Source organism: Pelodiscus sinensis, chromosome 17, assembly GCF_049634645.1.
Source record: "Pelodiscus sinensis isolate JC-2024 chromosome 17, ASM4963464v1, whole genome shotgun sequence".
NCBI classification, from domain to species: Eukaryota; Metazoa; Chordata; order Testudines; family Trionychidae; genus Pelodiscus; species Pelodiscus sinensis.
The window spans coordinates 32,172,938-32,200,860 of record NC_134727.1 but is presented as its reverse complement, the minus strand read 5'-3'; the positions used below and the strand labels follow the sequence as shown (position 1 = coordinate 32,200,860).

At 40.2% G+C, this 27,923-nt stretch overlaps 1 protein-coding gene across 4 annotated transcripts in view; it reads left to right on the top strand.

Moving 5' to 3' along the window:
- FAM13B (family with sequence similarity 13 member B) overlaps positions 1 to 27,923 on the top strand; it is a 103,200-nt gene that overhangs the window by 58,716 nt on the left and 16,561 nt on the right. For 3 of the 4 annotated variants that reach the window (XM_075900463.1, XM_006116003.4, XM_006116004.4), the window contains 8 exons: positions 6,049 to 6,090; positions 7,741 to 7,896; positions 11,603 to 11,735; positions 19,154 to 19,218; positions 19,893 to 19,947; positions 20,392 to 20,539; positions 26,439 to 26,504; positions 27,699 to 27,906. In XM_075900463.1, coding sequence (XP_075756578.1) covers positions 6,049 to 6,090; positions 7,741 to 7,896; positions 11,603 to 11,735; positions 19,154 to 19,218; positions 19,893 to 19,947; positions 20,392 to 20,539; positions 26,439 to 26,504; positions 27,699 to 27,906 — 873 coding nt within the window. The remainder of the gene's footprint in view (positions 1 to 6,048; positions 6,091 to 7,740; positions 7,897 to 11,602; positions 11,736 to 19,153; positions 19,219 to 19,892; positions 19,948 to 20,391; positions 20,540 to 26,438; positions 26,505 to 27,698; positions 27,907 to 27,923) is intronic. The other variant, XM_006116005.4, reaches the window with a different exon arrangement.

Sequence of the window (27,923 nt, the reverse complement as noted above, 5' to 3'; positions counted from 1 at the left end):
ATGAGAGGGGCAGGGAACCTGTTTTGAGTCAGGGGTCATTGACCCACAGAAAAGTCAGTCGGGGCCACACAAGTGAGATGCAAAAAAACAAGTGCTTCAAAACCCCGCAAGCCTTACTAATGTGGCCCCAACTGTGCTGGTGGGGGCAGGGGACAGGGTGCTGGGGCAGGGTACTCGTGGGGGGGGTCTGGCCAGGAGGAGGGGACAGAGACAGCTGGGGTCAGTATCTGGGGATCCCGCATCTTAGGAAGCGCACTGGCTTCTCTTTCCCTCCCCTACTCTCCCCCAGGCACCCCCCCCTCCCCGCTCTAACCCAATCCTCCTCCCATTCCCCAGAGCTAGGCACTCCCCCTGCCACACTACAGCCGCATGTGTCTCCCTTCAGGCGCTGGGGTGCGGGCGGCTGAGTGGCCAGCCTTTAGACGTGCTGGCTGGGACACCATGCTCACCCTCGACCCCAATACCCCTCCCCTCACCTCCTCCAGACTAGAGCCAGGCCCCTCCTCCTGCCCCCCCCCCCCCCCCCACCACACTCTAACCCAATTCTCGGGTCCCAGAGCCTCCGCTACAGCCATGTGTTTCCCTCCAGGCGCTGGGGCACATGTGCTGAGTGGCCGTCATGCCGTGCACTTCCTTTCCCTTCCCTAGAGCCAGACACCACCCCTCCCCACTCTAACCCAACCCCTCTCCCCCACTAACCTTATGCCCAGGTCCTGGAGCCGCCGCTGCACTCGGAGCCGCTGCCACTGCTTGCGCTTAGTAGCCAGCTGCTAGCACGGGCAGGCTGGGATGCTGTGTGCGACCCGGCTGCATGTGCAGGATATGATGTAGTGCGCTGGGGGCCATGAGCGGAACGGCATGGGCTGTGAGCACGCATACGGCTCGCAGCAGCCCGGCTGTGAGAGCGGCTGACCTGAGTAGTTCTGGGTTCCATCCTGGTTCCATCAGGAGCCTTGGGTTGGCCCTCCCTGATTTAGCCAGCTTTATTTAGAGTAACAGGGCACCTACATTAGACTCCATTAATTGGAAATTATTTTAATAATTTTGAATATAATGTGCTATAATTAAATTAATATTGTGCACTGTGTTCCTCCTCTTACTACTTTTGGTTATTTTCTTTTGAATGTATGCTTTAATACTATTTCTTGTCTTTAGTGTTTATTTGAAAATATGATCAGCCATCACTAATACAGCTTCATTTAGCAACTGTTTGAAAATGGTACCTACATGAAACATTATCTTTGATTAATAATCTATATTACCCAATCAGATGAAACACTTGTTCATTAGGTGACAATATATAGAAGCTTCATTCTGTCCTCTTTGTAATGCATCAAAAACTTTTAATCACGGCACTTCAGTTCATCTGCTCTACTAGTGCCAACTTCCGCGCATTGTTTGTGGTGGTGTTTTTTAATTCACTTTTAAAAACTAATTTTAAAGAGACCTTACTGAGATCATCACTTAGGGTGTGTCTACACAGCACCCTAAACTCAACATGAAATATTCAATTTGCACTTCACAAATTGTGTATCTTATTTCAAATCTTTTTTGAAATATCTTATTTTTAAATTTGGCATGTCTTCACAGCACCAAATTTTGAAATAACACGCTGCTTTGAGCCATCTGTTAACCCTCATGCAATGAGGGTTACTGGGATGGCAAAATAGCGTGCCCGTTATTTTGAAAAATGTTTTAGACGTGGGGTAGCTATTTTGGGATACCTCTGTATCCTGAAATAGCTATGCAGTATAATTGTACCATGAAATTCTTATCTATTAAAAATTGTGCAGAATTTTCACTTTTTTTTTTCCTGCCATTATGCTGTTTTCTCTTTGCATTTCATTCTTAAAAGTTCTAGGTTACTTTTACAGCAGTAAAAATAAAATGATTTTGTGTGTCCTATGGGTTGTCAAGGTGAGATTCATGAAAAATAATTTCTGAACATCTGTTTACATTTCACTCAGTTTATAGGTACAGAAGAGTTACTACCTTTTGAAATTTATGTTAAACTTTCAGTAAAGCAATTTAATATTGCCCTTGACTGGTCAGGAGTGGGGCATATTGAGTAATTACATTGTCTGTCTTTGCTGCTTATATTGTTACTGACCAAATTAATAATAATCTAGAAAATAGATTATAACATTTAAATCAAGATTTGTTACTTAAGTAGCATATAGCCCTGGTTTCATGCCTAGAATAAATAGTTTGAAGTACAAACTAGGGAAGCTTTAAAGTGTTGATTGGGCAGCTTATTGTCAGTAGTGACCTCATGTTGCAGTCTATTTCTATTTAGACTGCAGGGTTTAGTGCAGCACTCCAGAAGTACCGTCTGACAAGCAGCCATAGAAATCGAGCAAGCAGTATGCATAGTCAACAGCCAACATCATACTTTATTGTTTTTCAAATAAAATATTTTTACATGAAGTGCTCATTTGGAATAGCAAAAATAATCAGAATGGCCTGCAAAGTTCTGCTGCACAGGTAAATGAATTAAAACAGCTAGTTTGGAATGATTCAGAATAATAGGCTACTTTATGCTAGAAATGTGTTATAAAGACTAAATATTTACTCTTGGGAGGTTTATAAAACAGTATGATACAATATTGCGTAAGAACATATTGAACTATAAAAAGCAATCAGTTAAAACATTAAGAAAAATTCTGCCTTTTTTTTCCTACTTGTATTTTTTTGTCTCTTTTTTTCTCTTTTTAACAGGGCTATTTGTGGGCAAGAAAAGAAAATGCTATCGATTAAGTGTGTATTAGTTGTCAAAATATGGTAGCACTCAAACCTAAAGATATGTTTACTTTTGATCTCTTGCTATGTCATTCTGCATTAAGACTCTGTATACAAATCGTCGTGTAATTTACAACACATAAAATTCTTTAACTGTGGAAAGAGGTTCTGAAGCGTAATATATTTTGAGCTAAGATTGATATACTTTTCAAAAGCACTAACTTGCTAAACTATTAGACATAAGAAGTTCCTTAAATAAAAGATTTTTCAGGGTTTGAAATAGCGCTGATTTATGCAAATCTTTTGCTGAATACCACCAATGCATCCTAGATCTGTATTAAGAACACCACTGAATTATATGAAGTTGCCTATATTGGAGTACTGTACATGAAGGTTGCCCTTTAAAGTTGGAGGGCTTGGTGGTCTCAGCATCATGTCTGAAATAGTTTGGAATCTGGGTTCTTTAGAAGGACTAGTTTGAATCCCGAAAATGTTGCCCCAGCCTTCTATAATTTGAAGGACAGACAAAAATCACTATGAAACTCTCTCATCACAGTTTCATAAGATGGTATTTGCACTAGAGTCCTTGACTAAAATTATCCTTGCTCTGCTTCCCTCCCCCACTAGTGTTTTGCAATGTGCTGTGCTCTGACCGTCTCCTTAGCTTCTATACACCATCCTAGCTGTGAGTGTATTATGGAGAACTGATTTATGGATATCTTCTAAAAGAGCTGTTTACTAATTAAATATTCTTGTAAAATAACTTTTAGAAAACTGTCATAATTGTCAAGTGAAATATATTGTACTTGGTTTTTATAATTCCCACCTCTGAAAATTGTTTAGCTTCCTATCCTACCTTATTTTTGTCATGAATCTTAATTTCTCCCTGTTTTGTTCTCTAGTTCCTCCCCCAACATAGTGTCAGTTTTGCTTTGTGTCCCAAAGATTTCTGCTCACATGTTGTCATTGCTGATAGGAAAACTCAGAACACTTTGTGTGGTTGGTAGCTTGAGTTGAATTATCATTCCTGGTGTAACAATGAAATTTAATAGTGCACTAAAGTTGAAAACTTACATATGGAGTACTTGCTTATACAGCAGTGGATGCAGAATCAAGCCTGTAAAGCAGGTGTGTGTTAATTTTTTTTAGCTTAATTTGAGTATCTGTCTAAAATGGTATCTCAGAAGCATCAGTATTATATAAGCACACTGGGAATGGATTTTTTTTCCCCACTAAAAATATCACCCATTATAAACTGGCTGCAAAATAGACTACCCTTTAATAAAAAATTTAAAAACCAACCTGTTTACCAACACCAGCCTTTTTAAAATTCCTGTTCTTGTACAGTTCTAGCTAATTTATTGAAGTGTTTGTATTTACATTCGGACAGAATACAAATCCTGTCAATCTCACCTAGTAAGGCCAAAAATATTCTTGTTTTTAAGATTTCTTCTGTCAGACAACCTTTGGTAGAGAATTCTGTCCTGCATGTAATCCTGTTTTTCCGCCACATCCTGTTAAGGCAAGGAAATACAGGAAGTCTTTACTTGTTTGGATTGTTAGTTCAAGCTGCTTACTGACCTATGTGACAGTAGATATTGAGACATTAGTTAGTGTAATACTTACCTTATGATTAGCGAGCAGCAATGAGTCTGAGCTGGGCATTCCCTGATTTATTTAAGCCATGATAATGTCAACGGGGAGGCAGTCTGGGTTAAGAATGGAATACTGTTGCCATATAATGCTGACGAATGCTGGTGGGATTTCAGTTCAGTCCTCTTAATAGTACAGCAAGGAGTACTGCTAATGTTTCCAGTAATACGCTAGTGTTCCACTAATATACTGTATAGGGAAGCAGATCACCAAATCTTTTCTGATAGCTGGTTCTTATATATATCTATATATCTATATATATGAACCAGCTAAGAACCAGCTATGTTGAAGTAAATACTAACTACTGGATTTTTTTTCTGAATGATATGTGAAGTGCCTAAAACTTGATAAATACCCTCTCCTTTTCTCCCATCCTTTATTTAGTTGAAATAAAGTGAGCATTTCTCTCTAGTCTCGTTTGTGTATGCGATAACATTCTTCTCACTACGCATGAGAGAGGCAATATAAGGCTCTGCCGTTGTCATTTTACAGTGAAACTTAGTTTTGTTTCAGTTCACTACAAGCGCATTTATTCAAGTCTATCTGACATTGTTTTGAGCAGATATTTTATTTGTGATAGTATGCAAAATTGAAGCTTTGTAATTAGAGTTTGCAAAGGAAAAAGTATACCTTGCTCAGAAACTTAGTATATTTCTGAATTTAGCAATGCTCATAGTAATACTTTGAAATCGTTGAATGAAAAGTCATTAAGCACATTGCATTTTGGTGCTAAGTAATGAAGTCTCAAAAACCCTGTGAGGTAAGTGTCTGCACTTTCTGGGGTGGACTGCAGCATATATTCACAGTGCACAGCGGAACCATGTACTCTGTACCCTCGGCGTAAGGAGCTTGTTGGCCCCTTCGTGGAGCCGTGGAGAGCCCTTTGTGAATGGGCGGATAGACATCCGTATCCACTGATCTGCAGGGCTCTGGTCCAAGGAGATGCTGCAACCAAAGTAGAGGAACATGGTGCTGCTGCTCCCAGGAGCTAGTACCCCACACTGGCAGCTCCTCCTGGCTGTGCAGCTGCATCATCCCCAGCCCTACCATGTCACCTGAGTGGAGTCATACAGCCTCTCCAGGACCTCTGTCCCCCCTCTCAGAGCCAGGACCTCATACCCTCTCCTGCATCTCCAACCCTGGGCCCCTCCCCAAAGTTCGCACACATACTCCATCATGCATCCCAATCCCCATCCCAAACTCCAAACCCCTGTCCCAGCCCAGTAAGAGTGAGGTTGGGGAGAGTGTGGAGGGGAGAGATATGAGCGGGGTAGGGCTTTGGGGAAGGGACAGGGTAAAACTTGGATTGCCCTGAAATTCCAAAAGTGGTCTTGGAGCAAGTGATTAGCATCTCTCATGTGAAAGATTGCACCTATAGCAGCTCAGTGCTTCCTAAAGTGTTTGGGTTATTGCTACTGCCACAATTTTCTTCAATATATAGCTGTTTAAGCCCTCTTCTATCTAAATATTGATCCAGCTTTACTCTGTTTCTCTTGAGGTTGGAATCATGGCACGTATTGATCAGCAACACTATTACTATGTTTATTGAATGTGTATGTGTGTTTTTTTGACCTGATGCAATTTTTCACTTTGTCTTCAGAATATTTGTGTAGCGTTAAATCTTTGTGAAGATATCCCATTTCTTCTTTATTACAGTGCTCATCTCTCTCCTATAAGCATCCTGCCAGCCTCTGCAGAGTAAGTACAACTAATATAAAAAAGTCTTTATATCCCAGTAGTTTGCTATTACCAGTCTGTACCATAGCAAGCATTCCTGCTTTAAAAACAGGTATCTAGTAAACACAGCACATTATGTTTATGCATGCTGTTCTCAACTGGACATATAAACATAGGTTTTTGTAGTACAATAATTACGGATGTAATAGTGTAGCTGATTAACAGATAAGCAAAAGCTTATAGGTTAATGCTATAGACTGCACACATTTCTCCCCCCTTCCCCCGCCTTTTTTTTTAAAGAAACTTTTTAGAAAGCTGGCCAGCAGCCTGGCTCAATCCCAGCTTGTGCCAGGTACGGGACCTATACCTGCTGTGGTTCTGCATTTAAAGTGTATTAGGAGTCAGGCGGGCAGGCAGCCCATCTCAGTTCCTGCTCACACTGGGTCCAGGAGCTTAGACCCCGTCCCCGGACAGAGGCTCTGCAATTCCACAGTGCTGCCTCTGTTTCAGAGGCAGCAGCATAGGTTGACAAGCAGATGATCACAAAAGGAGCTGGTTTTTAAACAGAGGCAGCAGTGTGGAGTGGTCGGGGGCTTCTTGGCAGTAGGGTCAGAGTGCACTGGATGCAAGCCCCATTCCCATGCACTATAGAATAGTCGACTAACTGATAAGAATTCTTGAAGTTAATCAACTATTCAATTAACCAGTATTTAACATCCCTAATGATAATACCTGTGTTGCTAAATATCTTGTTTGCATTATTTTTCACTTTCTTTGGGTGGGTACTTTATAAACTCTGGTTTTACTCTAAAATTGTCATTAGATACTTACATTCACAGTAGTAGTTTTACAGTTTGATCTAATTGGTAGCATGAGACCAAGTTCAATTTGGTTGCCTATATGATTGCAGAGGAAATGTAAACACATATCATTCCAGAATATGGAGGAGTGAAGCTGTCTAGAACAGGGATTCTCAAACCAGGGTTTGTAACTCCTCAGGAGGTCACAAGGTTATCACATAAGGTATCACAAGCTGTCAGGCTCCCCCAAAACCCCACTTCACCTTCAGCATTTATAATTGTGTTAACTTTTTTAAAAGTATTTTTAATTGGGGGTGTTGAACTCAGAGGCTTGCTGCGTGAAAGTGATCCCGGTACAAAAGTTTGAGAATCACTGGTCTAGAAGAAAATGAGACTCCTGCTGGGGGCCTTTCTTGAGAAGACTTGGTGCCACAACTAATGTTAAAATATACCGTTCTGTTGCTCTCCACCTTATTTGCCCCATTTACCTGTTATGTCTTTTTTTTTTTTTTTTTTTTTTTTTTAAAACATTATAAGCCCTTTTGTTTGGGAGTTTTATAACCTATGTTTATACAGTTTCTGGCGCTATGAGGTCCTTATCTGTTTGAGGCCTTTTGGCACCGATCATGCTGTAAATATAATGCATACAAAATGATAGGCAAGAAATTTAATGTAACTAAAATCCTATTAAGTAAGCAAATTACTCCAGTTATTGCTGTGGTCATATTTGAAAAATTAGCTAGTCTTGTTTTGTCTTCTATTGGGAAGCTTAGATTTACATGTCTCCTAGGGGTCTGACTTTTCTGCCTGCACAAGTCCACTGATGCCCAAATATGTTTTTAACATTAATTCTCTGGCTTTTATTTATTAGCATTTTAGAAAGAACTATTAGAGCAGCGGTGGAGCAGCATCTTTTCGATCTACAGAGCAGCATAGATGATGATCTTAAGAATTTACAGCAACACAGACTGGTCTGTAACAATGAAGCAAAAAATATTAATAGGGATGAGGAAGGATCTAACAACCAGTAAGAATATTTCTCTCTAGTGCATTGCTTAGAGACACATATTTGAATTCAGACTTGCTAAAAAGCCACAATAAAAGTTGTGTATGTTCTATACATTTGACTTTGCCTTAAATGAACTCAAATTCCATTTATTGCTGTTCTTTATTCTAAATTATTTTAATAGATTATTAAAGAGGCATTCAATGGTATAATGCACACAAGTCAGTGGTGAGGCAGTCCTGTATTTCTAGATTCTTTTGAGGGGGGGAGAGGAGGCATGTGCTATGTGTAGATTCTGTCATAGGTTTTTTTGTTCTGATTGAATGGGTACAATATTTAAATTGCTCTTTCACCCCTTGCTTTGCTCCTCCATGGCAGATGTCTTTCCAAATTCCAAGTGATGTGAGGGGCAAGGCAGCTTGTGGAAGCTTGCACTTCTGCCCACTCTTTTAATCTAGAACCTTATAATATAAATAAATTACTTAAAATTCACATGCAAATTCACATGCACACACAAGCTAAAATTATTTTGACCAAATGACTATAAAAATGCACTCTTTTTGAAAAATCACAACCTACAGAGGGACATTGGACTGGAGATGATGATTTTCATGGGTTCAGTGCTAGTATTTCCCCTCTGTGGTACACCCAGGGTACCCACTTTAGGCTCCTGGCTTCTAGCTGTCACCAGTTTTTGGTGAAGATTCATGTTTCATTCCTGCTTGGCCTGGGTTTTAAGACTGCAAAGTATCCTGAATTGGACCCCCAATAGCCTCTGCAAGCCAGACTGCTTAAACTGGTCAGTGTGTGTATTTTCCTTTCTCTCTGAGGTCTATGATCAGTGTATTGCTTTCAGTTATATAAATTACCACACAGCTCCTTGTAGGTAGGATATTTATTCTTAATATGTTTTCCTCACTAGTGTGTTGACCTTAAAACAGCAAAATAAATTAGAAACATGGTGAATAGCTGTGACCCATAAGTCTTACCAGGGTAGTGTAAGTCAAGTCTTTCCAACCCTTCTGCATGCCCTCGAGCCCTCTTTTGGACAGAAGGTCCTGTTTGTATGCTGAGTGAGGAAATCCATTCTTGGTCTGCTACTCTTTGGAGAACCTAATTAATATGTGTATGTGAGCCTCTCCAGGAGATACCTTTGTGTGAGGTTATAACCTGCCTAATTTGCTTTCCCCAATCACTGTTTCTAATTCTTGGAGGAACCATTGTAGCCCTCCTTCACGTGGTAGAACAGTGTCATACATAAATCAGTTCATTTCAAATAATGGGCACCAAAGATACTGTATTGTTTCAATATCTGTCTCAGTACTCTGTTATACAACCGGCAGAGAACAGTTACAAGTAATTTATATTTTCCAAAGACTAATTATTATAACAGAATTTTAGTCTTATAAGCTTAAAACCTTCATTGACTAGTTTATAAGTAAAACTGTGTAGTTCTCTGAGAGTCCTTCTGTCCACTAGCTCCTCCCCTTTGATACGTTGTGAGCGCTTTACTGGATGGCCAGGTCCGTATCCCAGGGGTGCGGACTCACTTGTTTATCTTAAACTTGAAACCAATAGACTTTTTGGCATCGATGCTGCATTTCAACGCTTGTATTCATCCTAGCCACTGAGGATTAATAGACACTCTATGATAACATTCCTTTTAGAGGCATTGTGAGCCCTTTAAACACCACGGCCAGTAAACTATTGATACAACGTACAAGGCCAAAAACAAAGAAAACATGCAAAGTAAAATTGTATGTTTTAGAGAACATATTATTAAAAACTTAGAATGCTGACACAAAGCTTAATTTAAAACAAAGAGAATAGTTTCTTGTTAAACTTAATCTATCTTGTTGGACATCTGATATAGGGAGAGAGCTTGTTAAAGGCTGTTTGAAGCTGCTCAGCAGGCTGGTATGTTGCAATAAGCCCCTGGGAGCAGAGCAATAGAAAGAGGGAAAGTGAAGCAGCTAAAGGTTCATGATATATATTTTTTATGGCATTGTTCTGCAGTTTATCACATTGGTACTGCCTCTTTTAAAAAAAATTCTGGAGTGTTTCACAATTCTGTCTTTTTCACCGTTTATTAGAAGTGCATATCTGAATTTATAAAATATTTTGCAAAGAGTTCTAGTAAATAAAAGGAAGGTAAGGAGGAGAATTTTTTTGAATGGAGCTTTGGTTAAGACATGACAGAGGCTGCTTTCACCTGTGAGTTTGGGTCTACAACCACACCTTCCATTTTTGTGAATGGCAAACTGGTGTAGTCTTCAAGTTGCATTTATAAGGCTCTTCAGCGTTCGGCTAATCATCTCCATCTTCTCAGATAAATCTTCATCCTTATTTTGAGATTTTTTTTTTTTTAAAGCTCAAAACTCCATCCCTGGATTTTGCAAGATGTGATACATTTGCTAGAAAAGGAAGAAACAGCCAGTCTCCTAAATAGTGGAAAAATAAGTCTCAAATACCAACTGCTTAAAAGGTTTCATTTGATGACTTTTTAAAAATATATAGTTAGTTGAATTCAGTTCCTTGATATCAGTTTTTGGTTTATAATCTAGGAAGTGAATGTCAGCAGCCTTAGGGCTTGTATATACAATGCACAGCATGCTAATGCACACCTCCTGATGCAGATTCTTGCACCAGCTGGTCCATGTGAAAGTTTCCCTAGTGCGTATTAATGTTTCCATTTCAAACAGGATTATATTAATATGCACTAGAAATGTTTCAGTGCACACCAGCAGGCTCCACATCATGCTAGTTTGCATTTGAATTTACACCGCTCTGGTATGACTTAATCTGTTTTATACAATCTCTTTGTCTTTTTGGCCTTCAGTATCACCATTATTCATTAGAACACAGTGTAGAGGATAATGAATATATGGCTGGCCTCAGTGTTTAAAGTAAAAAATGCTTGCCAGTGCTTTGACTACAACTACGAATCTCACAACTAGTTAACCAGCATTAAACAAATCAGTGGCTAAATAGTTGGCCCTATGGTCAAAATTCTTCAGTGAGATTCTTCTTACAGAAGAAAGATCTTTGCTGTCATATATGCTACTTAATGATCGTTAGAATATCGACTGGCTATAAAATACATATATATCCATAAAAATACTATTTCAACATTTTTTATCCTTGTTCTGATTAGTTTTATTACAATGACTCCAAATTAGGGCTGTCAATTCACATGCATTAATGACTGCGATTAATGCAGGACAGGATTGACCTCTTAATTTTTTTAATGCGTTAATCACAGGTGTTAATGCTGAGATCAACTGGGGAGTCTCCAGTGGACCTCGGGTTCCACTGAAATGCTGCACGGAATCCCTTGCACTGCCCCTTGGAAACGCCAGCCTGGCACTTCAAGGGTACAGCGCTGCATGGAGCCCGCGGTCAACTGGGGACTCCAGCTGATCCCAGCTCCATGCAGCGCTGCCCTGTTCAAAGGGGAGGCACGAACAATTGATTGCGATTTAAATTTTTTAATCGCTTGACAGCCCTACTCCAAATGTCTTAGCCTTTCACATGGTACTCAACTCTCCAGGTAGTGTCAGTAGTTTTGTTTCAGGATAGTTTTACTGCAAATAATCAGCAATGTTCAAACTTCTGTAAGACATTATGGTTTTTAATGAAAAATAACTCTCAATAAATCTTTTGAACATGTGAAGCCGAGACACAGGCTATTGTATGTTCTTCTGAGCTGCTTGTTTCTGTCTTTTAGGTATGGCGTTACTAAAGATGATATTAATAGCAGTGGGAATACTAGAGACTGCTTTGAAAAGTTGGCTTGTACTGATGTAGACAGTGCAATTATGCAGCCTGATTCTGTATATGAGGAAGAAGAAAATGAGCAGGTAAGAGGAGCAGAGGGCATACTTTCTATATATTAGAGCAGTATGATCTTTGATTAGAGCATAAAAGTTGGATTGCAGACCTGGGTTCTACTTATGGATCTTTCACTGCTTTATGTTGCTTTGCTGTATTGCCTTGGGTGAAGTCACTTCTGCTCGCTTCAATCTCTTCTTGAAGTAGATTTGTGTAGGTCTGATCACATTTTACTTTTGTTTGCATCTTAAGGGGGCCTTGGCTCACCATTTCCTTTTTCTTCCTTTCCACAGATAGCAGCCCCATCTCTTGCTCATATTTTGTATCAAGAGGGATAGGGCAAGCTGGAGTAGCACCTGGGTTAGATTGACCTATTGAGTTCTCCTGTCCCAGAATTATCCACATTCTGCCCATTTTCCCTCCACCCCCTCCCCACACTTCCCACAGACTTCTGTGGTGGGGACATTTTTCCTCTTCTCCTTGACACTCCTCCCCATTCTCTTTTGAAACAGCTTCTGTTTCTTCTCTGTTAATCTCTTGCCCCAGGTGCTGCTGCTGTGGTGGCAGCTGATCCCATCTTTGCTGATGCATGAACATAGCTGTGCAGAGGGAGAAAATTCTTTGTGGGAAGAGGTAGACAAAGGAAAGTCAGTTGGGGTCCCTGAAGGGTCCAGTGTTCAACAAATAAAATCAATAGGCAGTTTGCTCACCTTTGAGTGGGGGAAAAGACTATACTTGAATAGGCATTTGGACAGTGCTTTGGGATAGTCTGATATATATAGTGCTTTTTTTGCTTTAAAAAAAAAGTGTTGGTACTGGGTTGCCACCAGGTTTAAAAAAAAAAATACTGGACAAAAATTTGAGCAAAAAAAAAAAAAAAAGTGCCGGGAGTAATCAGGGATATCGAGGCCGAAATGCAGTCGCAACCGCTTTCATTGCCGCGTTTCCGTTGGGCGCCGAGCCGGGCCCAGGAAAAGCAGCAAAACTTCCTTAATTAGAAAATACTGGTACGGTGCAAGGGCTCCCAGGGCTGGGTGGGGGCTGTGCTGGGGGAAAGCGGCGTGAGTGCTCCCAAAAAACGGTGCCGGTATGCCATACTGGTGCGTACCATCACCAAAAAAAAGAGGGGGGAGGGTGCGCACGTGCGTGCGGTGTTCCTAAATATTATTTTATTCCTTCTAGTATTGTGCTAAAAAATATTACAGCATTTAAAGCAAGCTTTGAAAGTTTAGAAAGTAATTGTAAAAATTAATTTTCAAAAATAAAACAAGTTGAGGCATTGACTGACAATAGACTAAAAACTTGGTTTTGCTGCTGTATGTTATACAGTAATTCCTCATTTAACATGGTAAATTCATTTTGGAAAATGATCGTGCTAAGTGAAAACTTGTTATGCAGGATCAGTTTTCCCATTGAAAATAATGGAAAAGGCGAGGGTTGCGTTTCAAGCACACGTACGCTTGCAGCTCCAGCCTGCATTTGTTAGCAGCAGGGACCGGGACATAAGGTTGGGGAAGAAAGGGGACTGGGTTATAGCAGGGAGGGGAAGTGTTTGGCTCTGGGGAAGGGAAGGAGAGGGGAGGGGGCTTGCAGCTGGCGGCAGGATTTCCCCAGGTCGCCGGTCACCAGCAGTTGTGCGGGGCTTCGTCTGTCTTCTTACAAAACGGCGGAAGTTCTCCGCTCACCGCGCAGTTCCCCACTGACCCCCTCTGACGGATCCAGAGGGGGTCACCGGGGAACGGCGTGGTGAGCGGAGAACCTCCGGAGGCAGAGCAAGCCTGCCCTAGGGCAAATCGTGTTATTGCGGGGATTGGTCGTGTTGTTTGAAAAATGTCCCCCTCCCAAAAATCGTGCTATCGCGAAAACGTGTTAAGCAGGCACATGTTAAGTTAAGTGAGGAATTACTGTACTTGAATTAATCACACCAAATGAGCGCTGCATACAGTTGAGCAGAAGTACAACATTGTGGAAAAGGTTTTAAAGCTGGGGTGGCAAAACTTTTTTGGGTCAGGGCCACTGAACCACAGAAAAATCAGTTGGGGGTCACACACGAGTGAGAAGCAAAACAAACCCTCACTGCCGTGGCTTCTGGCTGAGAAGGAAAAGACACTCCCCACATTCTCCTTGCACATCAGAGTCCAGTGGGGAGCCCAGCCTATTAGAGTTTGTGTGCTCCAGCCCCACAGTGGAGTTGCAGAAGACTGGAGCACCCACATGGGCTCTAATGCTGGAGGTGGGAGGGAGGAGAGGTTGAGCCTCACGGGCCAGATCCAGGCAAGCCAGGGGCCACATCTGGCCCTCAGGCCTTAGATCCCCACCCCTTTTTTAAAGAATTATTTATTACTTCATATACTACCCTGGTTGGTTTATGAGCTGCAAATTAAATCTCTAGTTACACACATGCAAAGCCGTGGATCAAGGATGGTCTGATGTATGGCTTGAAATTTCCAATCTCATAATCCTAAATCATACCAGCTGCTTTATTTCTAATGGCACGTGGGTTCCCTGTCCTTTCTATCCTTATGAGAGCAGACAGTGTTATTAAAAGATGTGCTTATAAAAACCACAACAGCTGAATGCACAGTGCAAAACTTAGCTTGGCCAGGCTGTTCAAATGATAAACACTTCTGAAGTAAAAGTACCACCATCTGATATTGGTTGGCTAGATGGTAAACAGAGTACTCAGTTATGCAAAAATATACAAACTTGTTTGTCCATCCTTCTTCACTGTGAGATTCCTTCACCTGTTGCCATTATAAATCTAGATTAACTGTGTACAAAAGACTCTCTTCTTACTACATTTTCACACAGGTTGTAGCATAATGGGACTCTGGCCATTGATTGGAATTCCTCGGCACTACTGTTGTACAAATAACCACTGCTACTAATGTAATCAAATATCGAAATGTCCTGTTCTCTTCTCAGGATGCAAAACTACTGCTGTTCAATTACTTTCCTCTTAAACCACTTAAGGAGTTGATTTTATTTTTATCATCTTATGAAGTTATATCCCTTAATTTTCTCTCTTTTGTGTGCCATTGCAGGGTGGGGTTTTTTTTTGAGTAACTGAAATTTTTGAGAATAGTGATTCTCCAGATTCTGTCTTTTAAGTTTTAATACTAAATCTTTTTATAAAGAGTTTAGTGAAGTGTTGTCTACTAGAATAAAAATGAAAACATGTAGAATTAGATTTTAAAATTAGCCAGATGGAAAACATGAACTTTATTGTCGTCTCCTCTTCTAAACTGATTAATCGCACGTGAGCGCATGCACACGCATCCCTCCCACCGCCACCCACCCACCCGGTATCCTTTTTTCCTCATTCCACCAGGCATGGGCAGATATATTGTCAGCACCAAATGGATGCTGGATATCATCATTGACCACTGTACTATCCAGTTCCTCAGCATGCTCTTCTCTCATTGTCTTACCAATCCCTCTTCAATGGTCATTCTCATGAGAGCTTTTTATAAATAGAAGTATTCTCATTAATTCATAGGTACCATAGGATCATGTGCTTCAAAGAATATAGTCTCCATTGCATTCCCACAAATTATCTGATTTCCCAGGATAATACCTAAAGCTGATGAGATAGGGCTACTGTTACCATGATAGCCAAAAGTTTCTCTGATAGCATGATGCTACCAGATCTATTCCAGATATCACCCAACCGCCCATTTTTCTTCCTTGCCTTGCCTCAGAGCCAGGGTCAGATACTGCACTTGGATACACATTCCCTGCACTGGATGATCTGCGTGCTGCTTCATATAGTATCATTGGTGCACCATACAAGTAAAGGAAATTATTTTATGGTCCCTGGGGGCGGGGCCAGGAGCTAATGCGCTCCTCGCCTTGCTCCTAGGGAGCACCCTGCACTGCTGATACAGAGGTAGCAAGGAGGGCTGTGTTTGTATGTGCGTGTGTGTGTGTGTGTGGTCATTAGGATTAACTGATAAACCCAGGCTTATCAGTTAATCATTTACACAACTATATACGGACATCCCTAGTTGTCATTGCATCCTCATGAAGAATCCTCAAGATCTAAGCCATTATAGCTAAACTGTGTTATGCTCCATTTCACAGGGACAAAGTGCTGATGAGACCACATCCCAAATTCATTCCCAAAGAAGTCACAATTTCATTCAAGTCAGTCACCTTACTCATTTTCTTCCCAAAACCTCATTCTTCTCAAGAAGAATAGAACTTCACATTCTGGACTTTTCCAGAGCTCTCTGCTCTACTATCTAGACGGAACCAAGGCCTTCCAGCTTTTTACATATCTCTTTATGGCAGTATCAGCTGTGTCAAAAGGCCTCAGCGGTCTTCTCAAACTTACCAAATACATCTCTCAATGCATTTCCACCTATTTCTAATTGACTTATGAACGTCTTTGAATGTGAAGCTGCACTCTACCAGGCCAGAGGTAGCCCCCCCTCAGTCAGTTTTATAAATATGCCAGTTCCAGAGATTTGTAAGGAAGCTATGCGGGATAACCTAGTGAATTTTGTTAAATTTTACTCACTGGCTATGGCAGCCAGGACAGATGCCAACTGTTAACAGGTAGTACGTCAGTCTTTATTTGATTAACACAATCTGTACCCACCATCTCTAAAAGTTACTGCTTGCCTGAATCCTACAGTGAGAACCCCGGTGACACATACTTGATGGAAGAAAGTATGGTCACTTCCCTACAGTAAGTCTTCAAGTTTTTGTAGTCAGTATGAATTCCAGGAGCTGCCATCCATTTCCACTTTTCAGATTCCTCAGCTTCACAGAAGTTGCAAGAGACTTGTAAGGGGGTTTCAGATGCCACTTTCCTTTTATGCCTTGATATAGGAGTGCATGGAGGCTCAAGGATTGTTTGTGGCCCTGATGGACAAAAAGAATCTGGTCTCACTTACATGATGTGCATGTGCACCAACAGCAGAATCTGCAATGACCGCAACATCTCTAAGGACAACAGTTACTGCAGGTTAACGAATTGTACTTTTTTTTTTTTATAAGGGTAAACATTCCCTTGCAGTATCTGAAATACAGATGCTAAGAACCTGAAGGGGAATCGTGACTTTTCTAAGTATGTTGAAACCCCTGTCGTCTTACATAGGTTTTTTTTGGTTTTTGTGTCTGCTGTTTGGCATAGTGGAGATCCTTGGGCCATTTTTGCCTTTTAATATGCATGCACAATGCCTATTTATTTAATTCAAAGTGTTTTCTATATATCTAGGAGCAAAGGCTTTTTTTAACTTTAGACATTAGGGTGATGGCTTAGGTTATAATAGTATAATGCACTATTACAGGAAATATCATTTGAAAATCTGTGGCATTTTTTTATCCTAAAGCAGCTTTACAAGACTGTATACAGTAGAGCTTATATGACAACTTATCTCTATAGTGAAAACTTACCTGTCTGTGTGCCAAAAATTGTATATACTAGGGATGTAAGCGAGTAGTTGACTAGTTGACTAACCAATAAGTCTAGGCTTATCAGTTAATCTATTAATCTAGTTGACTGCTCGACTACTTGCATTACCCCTCCCCGTGCTGCCTCTGTATCCTAAGGTGCCTCTTAAAAGCTAGTTTCCCCCCAGCACTGTCTCCGTGGTGCTGCCGCCTGCGCCTCCCTTCCCCCTCCCCCGCGTTGCTGCCTCTACAAGGGAACAGCCTGTGTCCGCTGGGGCCCCCTGTGGACAGGGGCTGCAGCCGCAAAGAGAACCCTGTCAATGGTAGCCCAGGCTGGTTCTGGACAGGGGCTGCTCCACCCAGGCAAGCAGCCCGGCTTGCATCAGGTCCAGGACCTACCTCTGCTGCAGCTCTACATTTTAAACGTAGTAAGAGCTGGGCTGTCTGGGTAGATTCCGGACCTGGCGTGAGTGACCTTCCCTTATTGACTAATCAAGTGGTTGATAAAAATTCATCGAATACTCGATTAGCCAATTAACTGCATCTTAACATTCCTAGGGTATACTGGTACAAGTGTATTAGGGGGCTTTGGCCATGCAGCTGAAAGGGAAACTTAACTGGTGGAAATTGTCTTCCTGAACTAAAATGGAACCAGCATTCTGGTGTTAAAACTGTATTCATGTAAATAATGTAATACAGTCAATCTGTTTTGCAGAATTGGCTGTTGTGCATGAATTTGTATTTATTTGAGTGTATTGAGTAGCATTCTATTTGTGCAAGTTTTCATTTGATTTGAGAACTGCTACATTAACTTTGTTTCAGATGCTAAGCTAATTTAAGTGTCTTTATATTTCAAACTGTTCTAAATAATGGTCCCAAATGAGTCCCTTGCTTTTTTTAAAAGGGTGCCTACTATGGCAATCTGTTTTGGTTTCACTTGATAATACAGTAAAACTCCAATTGTCCGGCATCCAGTGGTCCGGCACTCCCGATAGTCCAGCACCAACTGGAACCCAGAAGTGCTCTGGCCAGCCGGACAATTGGAGCTGCTCTGTGCCGCTTTCCCAAGTCCGCTGCTGAAACTGACCAGTGGCAGACTTGGGGAAGCCACGGGCAGAGCAGCTGGGGTGCTGCTGGCTTGGTCCCACATCGCCGCTCAGGTGATAGGGCAGTGCTGCGGGACCAACCCGGCAGCACCCCAGCTGCTCTGCCCCGCCACTTCCCCAAGTTGCCGCTGCCGCTTGCAGCCCCAGCTGGCCTGTCGTAAGCGGCTGTGCGGGGTTCCCCCGCCGACACCCCACGCCCCGACTCCTGACAGCCCCCCTTCCGGAGTACCCCCTGATATTCCAGCATCTCCAATAATTCAGCACCTCCTGGGTCCCAAAGATGCCAGATTATTGGAAGTTTACTGTAGTAGCATTTACTCTTATTAAAAAAAAAAAAAAAATCAATGAATTCCAAGCTGGAGCAGTCAGTCTTACCTGTATTAGGATTTAATAAACAAATGGTAATGTGTATCCATCTACCATTCTTTTCTGAGATGGTGTCATAGTAACTACCAGGATTTCTCCATCTCTTTATAGCCCTGCTGTTGCTTTATTTAGTTACTGGGGTTAATAATCTCTTTTTAGAAAGTCCATCAGACATGTTTAGTTTTACACATACTGAACAGAAACCTTCCTCCAACATAATTATCTCTTAGACTTAGGTAATGTTGCGGTCTTAACAATGTTCAGACCCAAAATTTGCTCTAAGTTTGGCACATTCCAGTGAATAATGCTGCCCACATCCTAAACAAGCCTAGATGAACAAAAAACCCTGAGAATGGAAAGTTACTGCTGTACTTCTAGTATTGTGTACTGTATGTTCTCTCATTATTTGCTTAAAAGGTTTGCTGGCTTTATTTGAATATAAAGCATTCATGCAGTTGGACCTGATTCATGATCCACACAAAGCTTCCCCTCCCTTCCCCCAATGATTATAGGAAGATTTTTCACTTTGTAAAATATTATTTGAAAAATGTCTCAACTTAATCTTTTGTCCACAGACAGCTGGCATATTGTTAAAGCCATGTAATGAAGATGCAGAAGCTGATGAAGAAAACAGTGAAAGGTATGCATTTCATTTTCACTAATATGAGATGGAAGTTGTGGATTATTTTTAAAATGTGAATTTGTTATGGTAATTGGTCACAACACAATAATAATATGGAAGATCAGACAAAAACTTTCTGTAGTGATGGTGTCTGGAGTTCATAGAACTTGTTTTTTCATTCAAAAAGAGAGTTAAGGCAAAAATAGGATTGTTTGACTGTAAATTTGCACAGCCATTTGTCTTGGGAAGGAAAGATGTGGGTAAAGGTATCAGTGGCAGCATTGGTGCAGCCAGAAGTACAGCTGATGTTTTTTAAAGATTTTCAAAACAAACTTGTCTTAGTTGTTAACTGCTCATATCTTAAGCGTTGGCTGGAGAAGATCAAACTGAAGAATTAAAATATTTCTAGTCCAGTAATATTTGCTACCCAATTTTTTTCACCAGTGCAGCAAAATATTCTCTTTTGTTGTTCTCTTGTTGGCAGAAATTGCAAGAACAGTAATGAGATTTCTGAAGGTCTTTAAAAGCCCTCCATATAAAGATCTCTAAATAATTTGCCAGTGTCCTATATGTCTGATTCCATCTATTGAGGGTAGTGTTTTCATTACCTGTGAAGAGCAGAATATAACTAACCTTTATTATTAGCTAACAATCTTTTTAAAATCTATAACTAGTTTACCTCTTATTTTTAGGCAAGAATGTCAATCAGTTGATGATAATGAAAAAATGTCTTCACAATTGCTTCTGGTAAGAATTTGCTGCTTTCATTTTTTTCCTTATTTTTCTAAACTGATGTTTTCAAACAGTTTTTTCCACTATGTCAGCAAACTTGGGTTAGAATTTTAATAATTTATCTTACGTTTTTGTGGCATGTGGTAATGGAAAATCATATCAGATGGTAAATGTAGATCTTTAGTGGTGAAATAATCTTTCATGAACAATTACATCTTTGTTTGGCTAACTTTTTTTAAATGGGTAGTTTTTTACATTTTCAGAGTGCTGTACAAATGTTAGTTCCTCTTATAAAGAGTCAGAAGGTTTATGGCAATATGTTAATTTTTCAGGTAGAGAAGTAGACAGGTGTTAAGCTACACAAAGAATTAATGACAAATTTTAAGATTGGCACTTGCTAGTTCCTGGTGCCTAATTACCAGATGATGAAAATAAAATGTACAACTTATTTAAATACAGGATTCTAGTAGTAAGATTTGTGACCTGAATGCAAACACTGAATCAGAAATATCAGGAGATGGAAGTGTTAACGTTCTTGAGGAAGCAACATGTATCCAAGTACCACATCTAGATCTGAAGAATGTATCTGATGGTGACAAATGGGAAGGTAATTTTATTCTGATTTTTTGCAGAATATTCAAAATCATGATAATAAGTAGGTCTGACACTAGTAAAATATTGATTGGGAATAATTGTAAGATTAAATACACAGTCATGCTTCATCACGCTGTTAATAGAATACCAGTTTACATTTATTATAAAAATGTTGGGATTTTTTTCTGTTTTCAAATATGTAGATTTTAATTGCAACACAGCATATAAAGTGACCAGTGATCACTTTATATTTTATTACAAATATCTGCACTGTAAAAATATATACAAAAGTAGTATTTTTCAGTACACCTGGTATAAGTATTGTACAGCAATCACTTAATTGTGAAAGTGTCACTTACAAATGTAGAATTTTTGTATAAAACTGCCCTTAAAAATGTAAAACGTTTAAGCCTACAAGTCCACTCAGTTCTTCTACTTGTTCAGCCAGCCACTAAGGGTACGTCTGCACCAGGGGTGGGCAATCATTTTTGATAGGGGGCCACTTCAAGATTTTGGAAAGTGGTCGAGGGCCGCTTGACCTCTCTTCCATGATATTAATGGGTGTGGTTGGGTGCAGAAGGGAGCTTGGGATAAGGGATTGGGGGTGCAGGAGGGAGCTTGGAGTCTGGGAGGGAGTTGGGATGAGGCAGGCAGTTGTGACTTAGGGCAGGGGACTGGGGTGCAGGGATTTGGGATGTGACCTAGGGTAGGAGAATATTGTGATCTGGGGCAGGAGATTGGGGTGCCAAATCTGGGAGGGTGTATGGATGTAAGGGGGGGACAGAGGTTTTGGATATGGGGGGGGAAGAGTTGGGGCAGGAAAGTACTGGGGTGTCAGCAGCAGGCTGTGGCCTAGAGACTTATTTGCCAGCTGCCAAACTAGCCTGCCTGCCTGTGTGCAGAGCTTAAAATTCCCAGCCAGCAAGCCTGCTTGCCTGGCCATATGCTTCATGAATAACTGAGCCCAGGAGAAGGGGGCGTGATTCTTCTTAGCTGCCTGTTACTCTAACACGCCGCTTCCATTGGTCAGTTTCTGCCAGAAACCAGAATGGGAATGTGCTGGGGGCAGGATGGCTCCTAAAAGGTCTCCCCTCCAGTTTTAAAACAGAAACGGAGCCCTGCAGCTGCATTTCTATGCAGGGCAAGCTGGGAGGCTGCCTGGGGCTTCCCGCTGCCTCCATGGGCCGGATCCGGTGGCTTGGTGGGCCGTATTTTGCCCAGGCCTGGTCTACGCAGCACAGTTATTTTGAAATAACGGCCGTTATTTCGAAATAACAATGTGGGCATCTACACAGCAATTCTGTTTCAAAATCATTTTGAAATATCAGATGTCTTATTTAGAAATCTGTATGCCTCATTCCACAAGGAATAACTCTTATTCTGAAATAGCAGTAGTGTGAATGCTCCACTACTGCTATTTCAAAATAGCTTCTCCAGGGCCATTCAAAGTAATTACTCCCCAGTGCCTTCTGGGCCTCAAAATTGAGAAAGCATGTTCACATTAGGGCAGCCTGCCTTGGTCTAATTTTGAGACTTCCCTGTAGAGTAGATGTGCTATTTCCAAGTAAGGTATTTTGGAATTTTCTTTCTGAAATCGCTTATTTCAAAATAAGCGTGCGATGTAGACGTACTCTTTGACAAGTTTGTTTATGTTTATGGGAGATAATGCTACCCATTTCTTATTTACAATGTTCCCTGACAGTGACAAGAGGCATTCACATGGCTCTGTTGTAAGCACCATTGCAAGGTATTTACATGCCAGATATGCTAAACATTTATATGTCCCTTAATGCTTCAACCACCATTCCAGAGGATATCTAACAAATCTAGTTAATTTGTTTTGCATTAATCTCTTGAATTAACTATGGTGAATTCACAACTCTATAAGTAGAATATTTTAATTATTTAGAGGCTAGCTATCTGCTCATGCTTGCTTTTTCTTCAGTTTTTTCTGAAGAATACATATTTACACTGGAAATGTTTATTATCATGTATAGGACTTCAAACTGCCGAAGCAAGAGCCAGTCTACTGCCCAGTTAAGGGGGGAAAAAAGACTTAGATATTGAAATGGGGGAAAAAATAGCTTGAATTTTTTTTTTTAAAAGAAACAAAAAACCAACCAAGCAGTAAACCACTGTGTTTAGACTAGGGATATTCTAAGTCTCCTAAGGGATTTTAGGTGTCTCAAAACCCTGGCATGTAAATTCCTGCGGTTCCTTTGAAATCTTTGCTTTGATCTTCTGTTACAATGCTAGCAAAGTAATTTCTTGTGAATGACTTTTTTTAACTTAATGTGCATCATTCCGTAATAGTGATTTAAGGCAAGAGTAAATATTTTTATGTTTATATTGCATTTTAAAATTAAATTATTAAATACTGTCTACTCAATTTACATCTGATTAGACCTGAAAATAAAAAAAAACCTTTTTTTGGCTTTAGAAATATTAGGAATGTCAAGTTATTGTCTTGTCTGTTCCATTGGAAAACTTAAAATTGTATATTGAGAAATTTTCAGGTTTCAGCTGAAAGAAAGATATTAGACTGTTTAAAAGAAACTTTTTCTTCCAAACGTTCAGAAGTTTGGGTTTTGTTGGGGTTAACAAAAGTACTTTAAAATGTATGAAAAATATAATTTCTTCTCTCAATTAGATTTCTCTGTAATCATGATCCTACCAGTTCTTTATAGTATTACACGATAAACAAGACCTACATTTTTAACTTAAGTTCTTAATTCCAACCAAATGGGATGGGGAATTAACATTTAAGGCTTTCTGTATACATCATAAATGCAAAAACTCCAAACCATAATTTTTTCCTGCATCACCTTTTGAAATATTTGTATTAAGTAGGATCCAGGGATGTAAAATACCATTTAATGAACTGAACTGGTTACTGTGATGTGTAACTGGTTAAATGATTAGTTTCGGGGGGGGGGGGGGGGCTAGTAAGCATGTCATAGAGAAACGAGGGAAGGAGCAGCCTTCCGTCTTGGAAGTTTGAAATCTATCAAAGATGGTCTGGCAACACTTGTGGTTTGAATCCTGGCAGGGGGAGGAGGAAGTGGCTGTGTGCACTGACACTCCCCTCCTCCCAGCTAGGGATGTAGCAGTGCAATGAAACACTTGTCTGAAAGCTTTTCCCATTGCTTGCATAGCAGTGGAGGGCAGTGCCTAGGAGCGTCTGGAGAAATGGAGTCACGTGCTTACTGGTTAACCTTTCACATTCCTAGTTGGGTCTAATCTATTTTTGTTATGATGATGCATATTTTTTTATCAAACCACTTATACCTAGGCTAAATGGAATTGAAATATGAGGAAAGTTAGTGTTCACTGTCATCAATAATAGTATGATCAGAGTCCTTTTACTTTACTCTTTTGGTTTTTAAAATAAAGAATAGAATAGACCTTTTTACAAACTAGTGCAATCTGTATACACTTGATCTTCTTTAATCCAGCAATTTTGGGAAATAGGTGATACGAGATTATGAAATTTTCCAGACCATCGGTGTTTGCTATAATGAAGGGTAAACAAAGTCTATCTTTGAGGGAGGGTGCAGGAGTGTGCTGAGGACGTGGGAGTGGGGCGCTTACCTGGCACCCAACTCCCGGGACATGTGACTCCGTGTCTCTCAGTGCTCCTAGGCACTGCCCTCCACTGCTATGCAAGCAATGGGAAAAGCTTCCAGACAAGTGTTTCGTGCACTGCCACTTCCCTAGCTGGAGGAGGGGAGTGTCAGTGCACACAGCCACTTCCTCCTCCCCTTGCCAAGATTGAAACCACAAGTGTTGCCAGATCATCTTTGATAGATTTCATACTTCCAAGACGGAAGGCTGTTCCTTCCCTTGTCATAGAGAAACAAGACTTAAATCTTATGGCACATCTTCACAGCAGGGCTAAAGCTGAAATAGGCTACCCAACTTAAGCTACGTCAGTTATGTAGCTTAAGTCGGAATACCTTATTTCGGCTTTTGGTGCTGTCTATACAGCAGGAAGTCTGAGAGCATTCTTCCTCTGACTTCCCTTACTCATAAAATGAAGGTTACAGGAGTCGGAGTAAGAAGTCCTCCAACTCAACATTATTTTGACATAATATCAAAATAACTGCTTGCAGTGTAGACGCAGACTATATATTATTTTGGATTAAAGTCAGTTATTCCAAAATAACACTACTGTGTAGACGTCTCCTTAGTGACACATCAAGCAGATCCAGCACATCTCAATATATAAAATTATACTCTGAAGATCAAACCATGATAATCATTTGAGAAAATTGCTGTTGTAGTTTGTCACCTACTTGATGATTATTTTACCCATGCATATTATTTGCAAATTATTGGTCTCCACAACAACTTCCTGCATGAATCCACACATTTCCCTTCATACCTCCCATGAGCTAAATTGAACTGTTTGTTCTATTTATATATTTGGATTAGTTGCCCATTTATGCTCTTGGGTGCTAATATAATTTCATTGTTGGAGGGCATAACATTTGATACAGGAGTAACTGAGGATGCTGAAGACCATGAAGCCAAGTTTTAGATCTTTGCTCAAAGTTAAGCATCCAGATTTGACCATTATGGCTTATTCATAGATAAAGACACGTATTTTACATGTTTTCACTCACAGTTGCTTACCGGTATTTATATTCTGGTGCACACTGTCAGTTTTAATCTGTTCTGCTATATATTAACAGACCTATGTAGTTTTCATTTTTCTTTGTTTTCATGAGTTCTCAACATATAGAATAATCTTGATTTCATATATCCAATTCTTAAGCTAATTTATGATCAGTCGTGTAAATTGTTTTAAAAGAAAGGTATGTCCACATGTTTGGGGTTGTAAACTCAGGATGGTATTGTATGGAAGACAATTTCCTTTATTTTGTTGCTGTAGTGTTCTAGGTTTGGATGTTCTTCAGTCCTGTTTACAGTTATCATTAGGATCCCAGGCTGTCTAGGCTGCTGAGAAGTCAGAAAAAGATATGCGAATTGTGAACTGCAATTTGCATTTCTTTTTTCTGCTTTTTTTCCGAAATAAGATTTTTCCAAAATTTGACCTGTCTACATGGGGCCAAAATTCCAGAACACAACTCCTCTTTCGGAACATCTGTTATTTCTCTCGCCAAGAGGAATACAGGGATGCCGAAAGAACACGTCCCCTTTTTTGGAACAGTGTTCCTTGGATGCGGCAGAGCTTTTCCGGGATACCTCCGGAATCCCGGAAAAGTTCTGCAGTCTGTCTAGACATAGCCCCTGTCTTCCAAGCAGTTATGCTGGTGCAGTACTTTTTGGCTATCTGTGTGAGCCAATGAGTGCAGGTTCTAAGAATGCAGAAGTCTTCATTAGTGCAACTGTTTGCAAGATGGGGATTCATTTTCATTATAATAATCTGGTGGCAGAATCTTGACAGGTCTGTGACCAGTCTGATTCTTACCTCATCTAAGCTGGCTCGTCTAATGGTGGGGAAAAAAACACTCGGGGAGACAAATCGTTTAATTTTCTCGGTGGGGAAAGAAGAAGCTTGTCGTGTTTGTCCTGTGTGTATTAAAGATCCCTGATCTCCATTACTTACAAGTTGTGAACCAAAGCTGTGTTTTGAATGTGATTTTTGTTAACATGTGGAGATGCATGTGGGTTTTTATTTGAACTGCAGTCAATGATTTTCTTTCGTTAAAACTTTGTAAAGCCTTCCAATTAACAGCCTCATCTGGCAAGTGCTGAGAACCCTTAACTGCCATTGAAGTTACTGGGAGTTGAGAGCGCTCAGGACCTGGCCCAAAATGAGTCATTGAGCAGCGGGAATGCTTTCCCATGGTACTGTATCTTCCTGCTTTACATGTGATGTATGGTTTTGTTCTGACTGTGCTGTGTGTTCACTTTAGTATTTTTGCCATTCTTTTTCATTTTATTAGCGTCATGCCCTATCACTTTCCCCCTCATTGATTTCAAAACAATGCATCTACAGAGAGAAGGGGAGGGTAAGTATGGTTAACCATATGTTCCGTTATCTGCCTTTTTGATGGTTATGGTTTGCTTTCTAACTAGCCCTTCACCTGCTGTCCCCAATCTTGGGACAATTCTCATCTTCAAATGAAAAAGCTTCCCTTTTTGTATCTTATACTCTTGCTTAAACAGTTGACTTACAAACTTCTATTAATTTCTTTTTCAATGGGAAGCAGGTTCAAGGGTTATTTTTAAATGTGACATTGTGGGTTTATTGTCATTCTGCACACTTTGAACTCTGTTTTCAAATTCCAGACTTTCACTGGAAAATACAGATTCTGTTACCTTTTGAAAAGAAATGAATTATTTTTCAGAAATATAAGCAAACTGCGGGACAAAATTTGCTTGTTTCAACAATATATAGCAAGAAAAAAATTGAGAATTTTAAAAGACACTATCCACTGATTTGTTAAGGTTTTAACTGACTTAAATCTTTTAAAGATTCTGTATTGTTTTGTAATCAGCTGCTTAAAGGCAGTCTCCCAACAGATTGTTTCCTTGCTTCTAATGGAGCTTGACATACGTAATTTCTTTTTGTTCAGCTCCTGGTTTTTCAAAAACAAAAACATTTTTGCCTGCACATTATAGTTTCAGGAGTAGTGTTGAATTGTGACTGCAGGCCAACATGTGGAAAAGATTGGAGTTGCCTAATCCCTAAAAAATATCCCCCCCCCCCAAAAAAAACTACATTATAGTAGAGGTAGGTTTAAGAAACCAGAATCTTAAAAAAAATCCCAGACAAGACTAAACAGCTAGACGTTGCTCCTAAACTAATTGACACGTGTACATTTTACTATTCAAGTGTCAAGAGAATAACTATGTAAATAAATTGGTCAAGCACGCTGGAAATCCATCCATTACTGCAACTCTTGCTGAAAATGCATGCTTCTATAGTCTTCAAGTTGCTTACGGCTAGAAATAATGCATGAATATGCTGTTCATTTGTGCGAAACAAATGCATATTCATTAGACATACTTTGAAATACCTGACAGAATTTGTAGCTTTCTAATGTATTTCAGTATATTTATTTACTTTGTGTGTGGCACATTGTTTATAGCATACAAGATTAAGCATTGGATACACATTTATTTTTCCTTTTGACACTGTTTGTTTTATTACTCTTTTAATAGACTAGTGCCATTTTTGTGTTTTTGTTTGTATTTTGTAGAGCCATTTCCTGCCTTTAAATCTTGGCAGGAGGACAGTGAATCTGGAGAAGCTCAGCTTTCCCCGCAAGCTGGAAGAATGAATAATCATCCTTTGGAGGACTGTCATCCGGTGGTGTCGCATCGTAGTTTGGATTTTGGACAAAGCCAGCGTTTCTTGGGTGATCCAGAAACATTAGACTCTTCATCAAAAGCACTTTCTTTTGTTAGGTGTGTATATTGGTGCA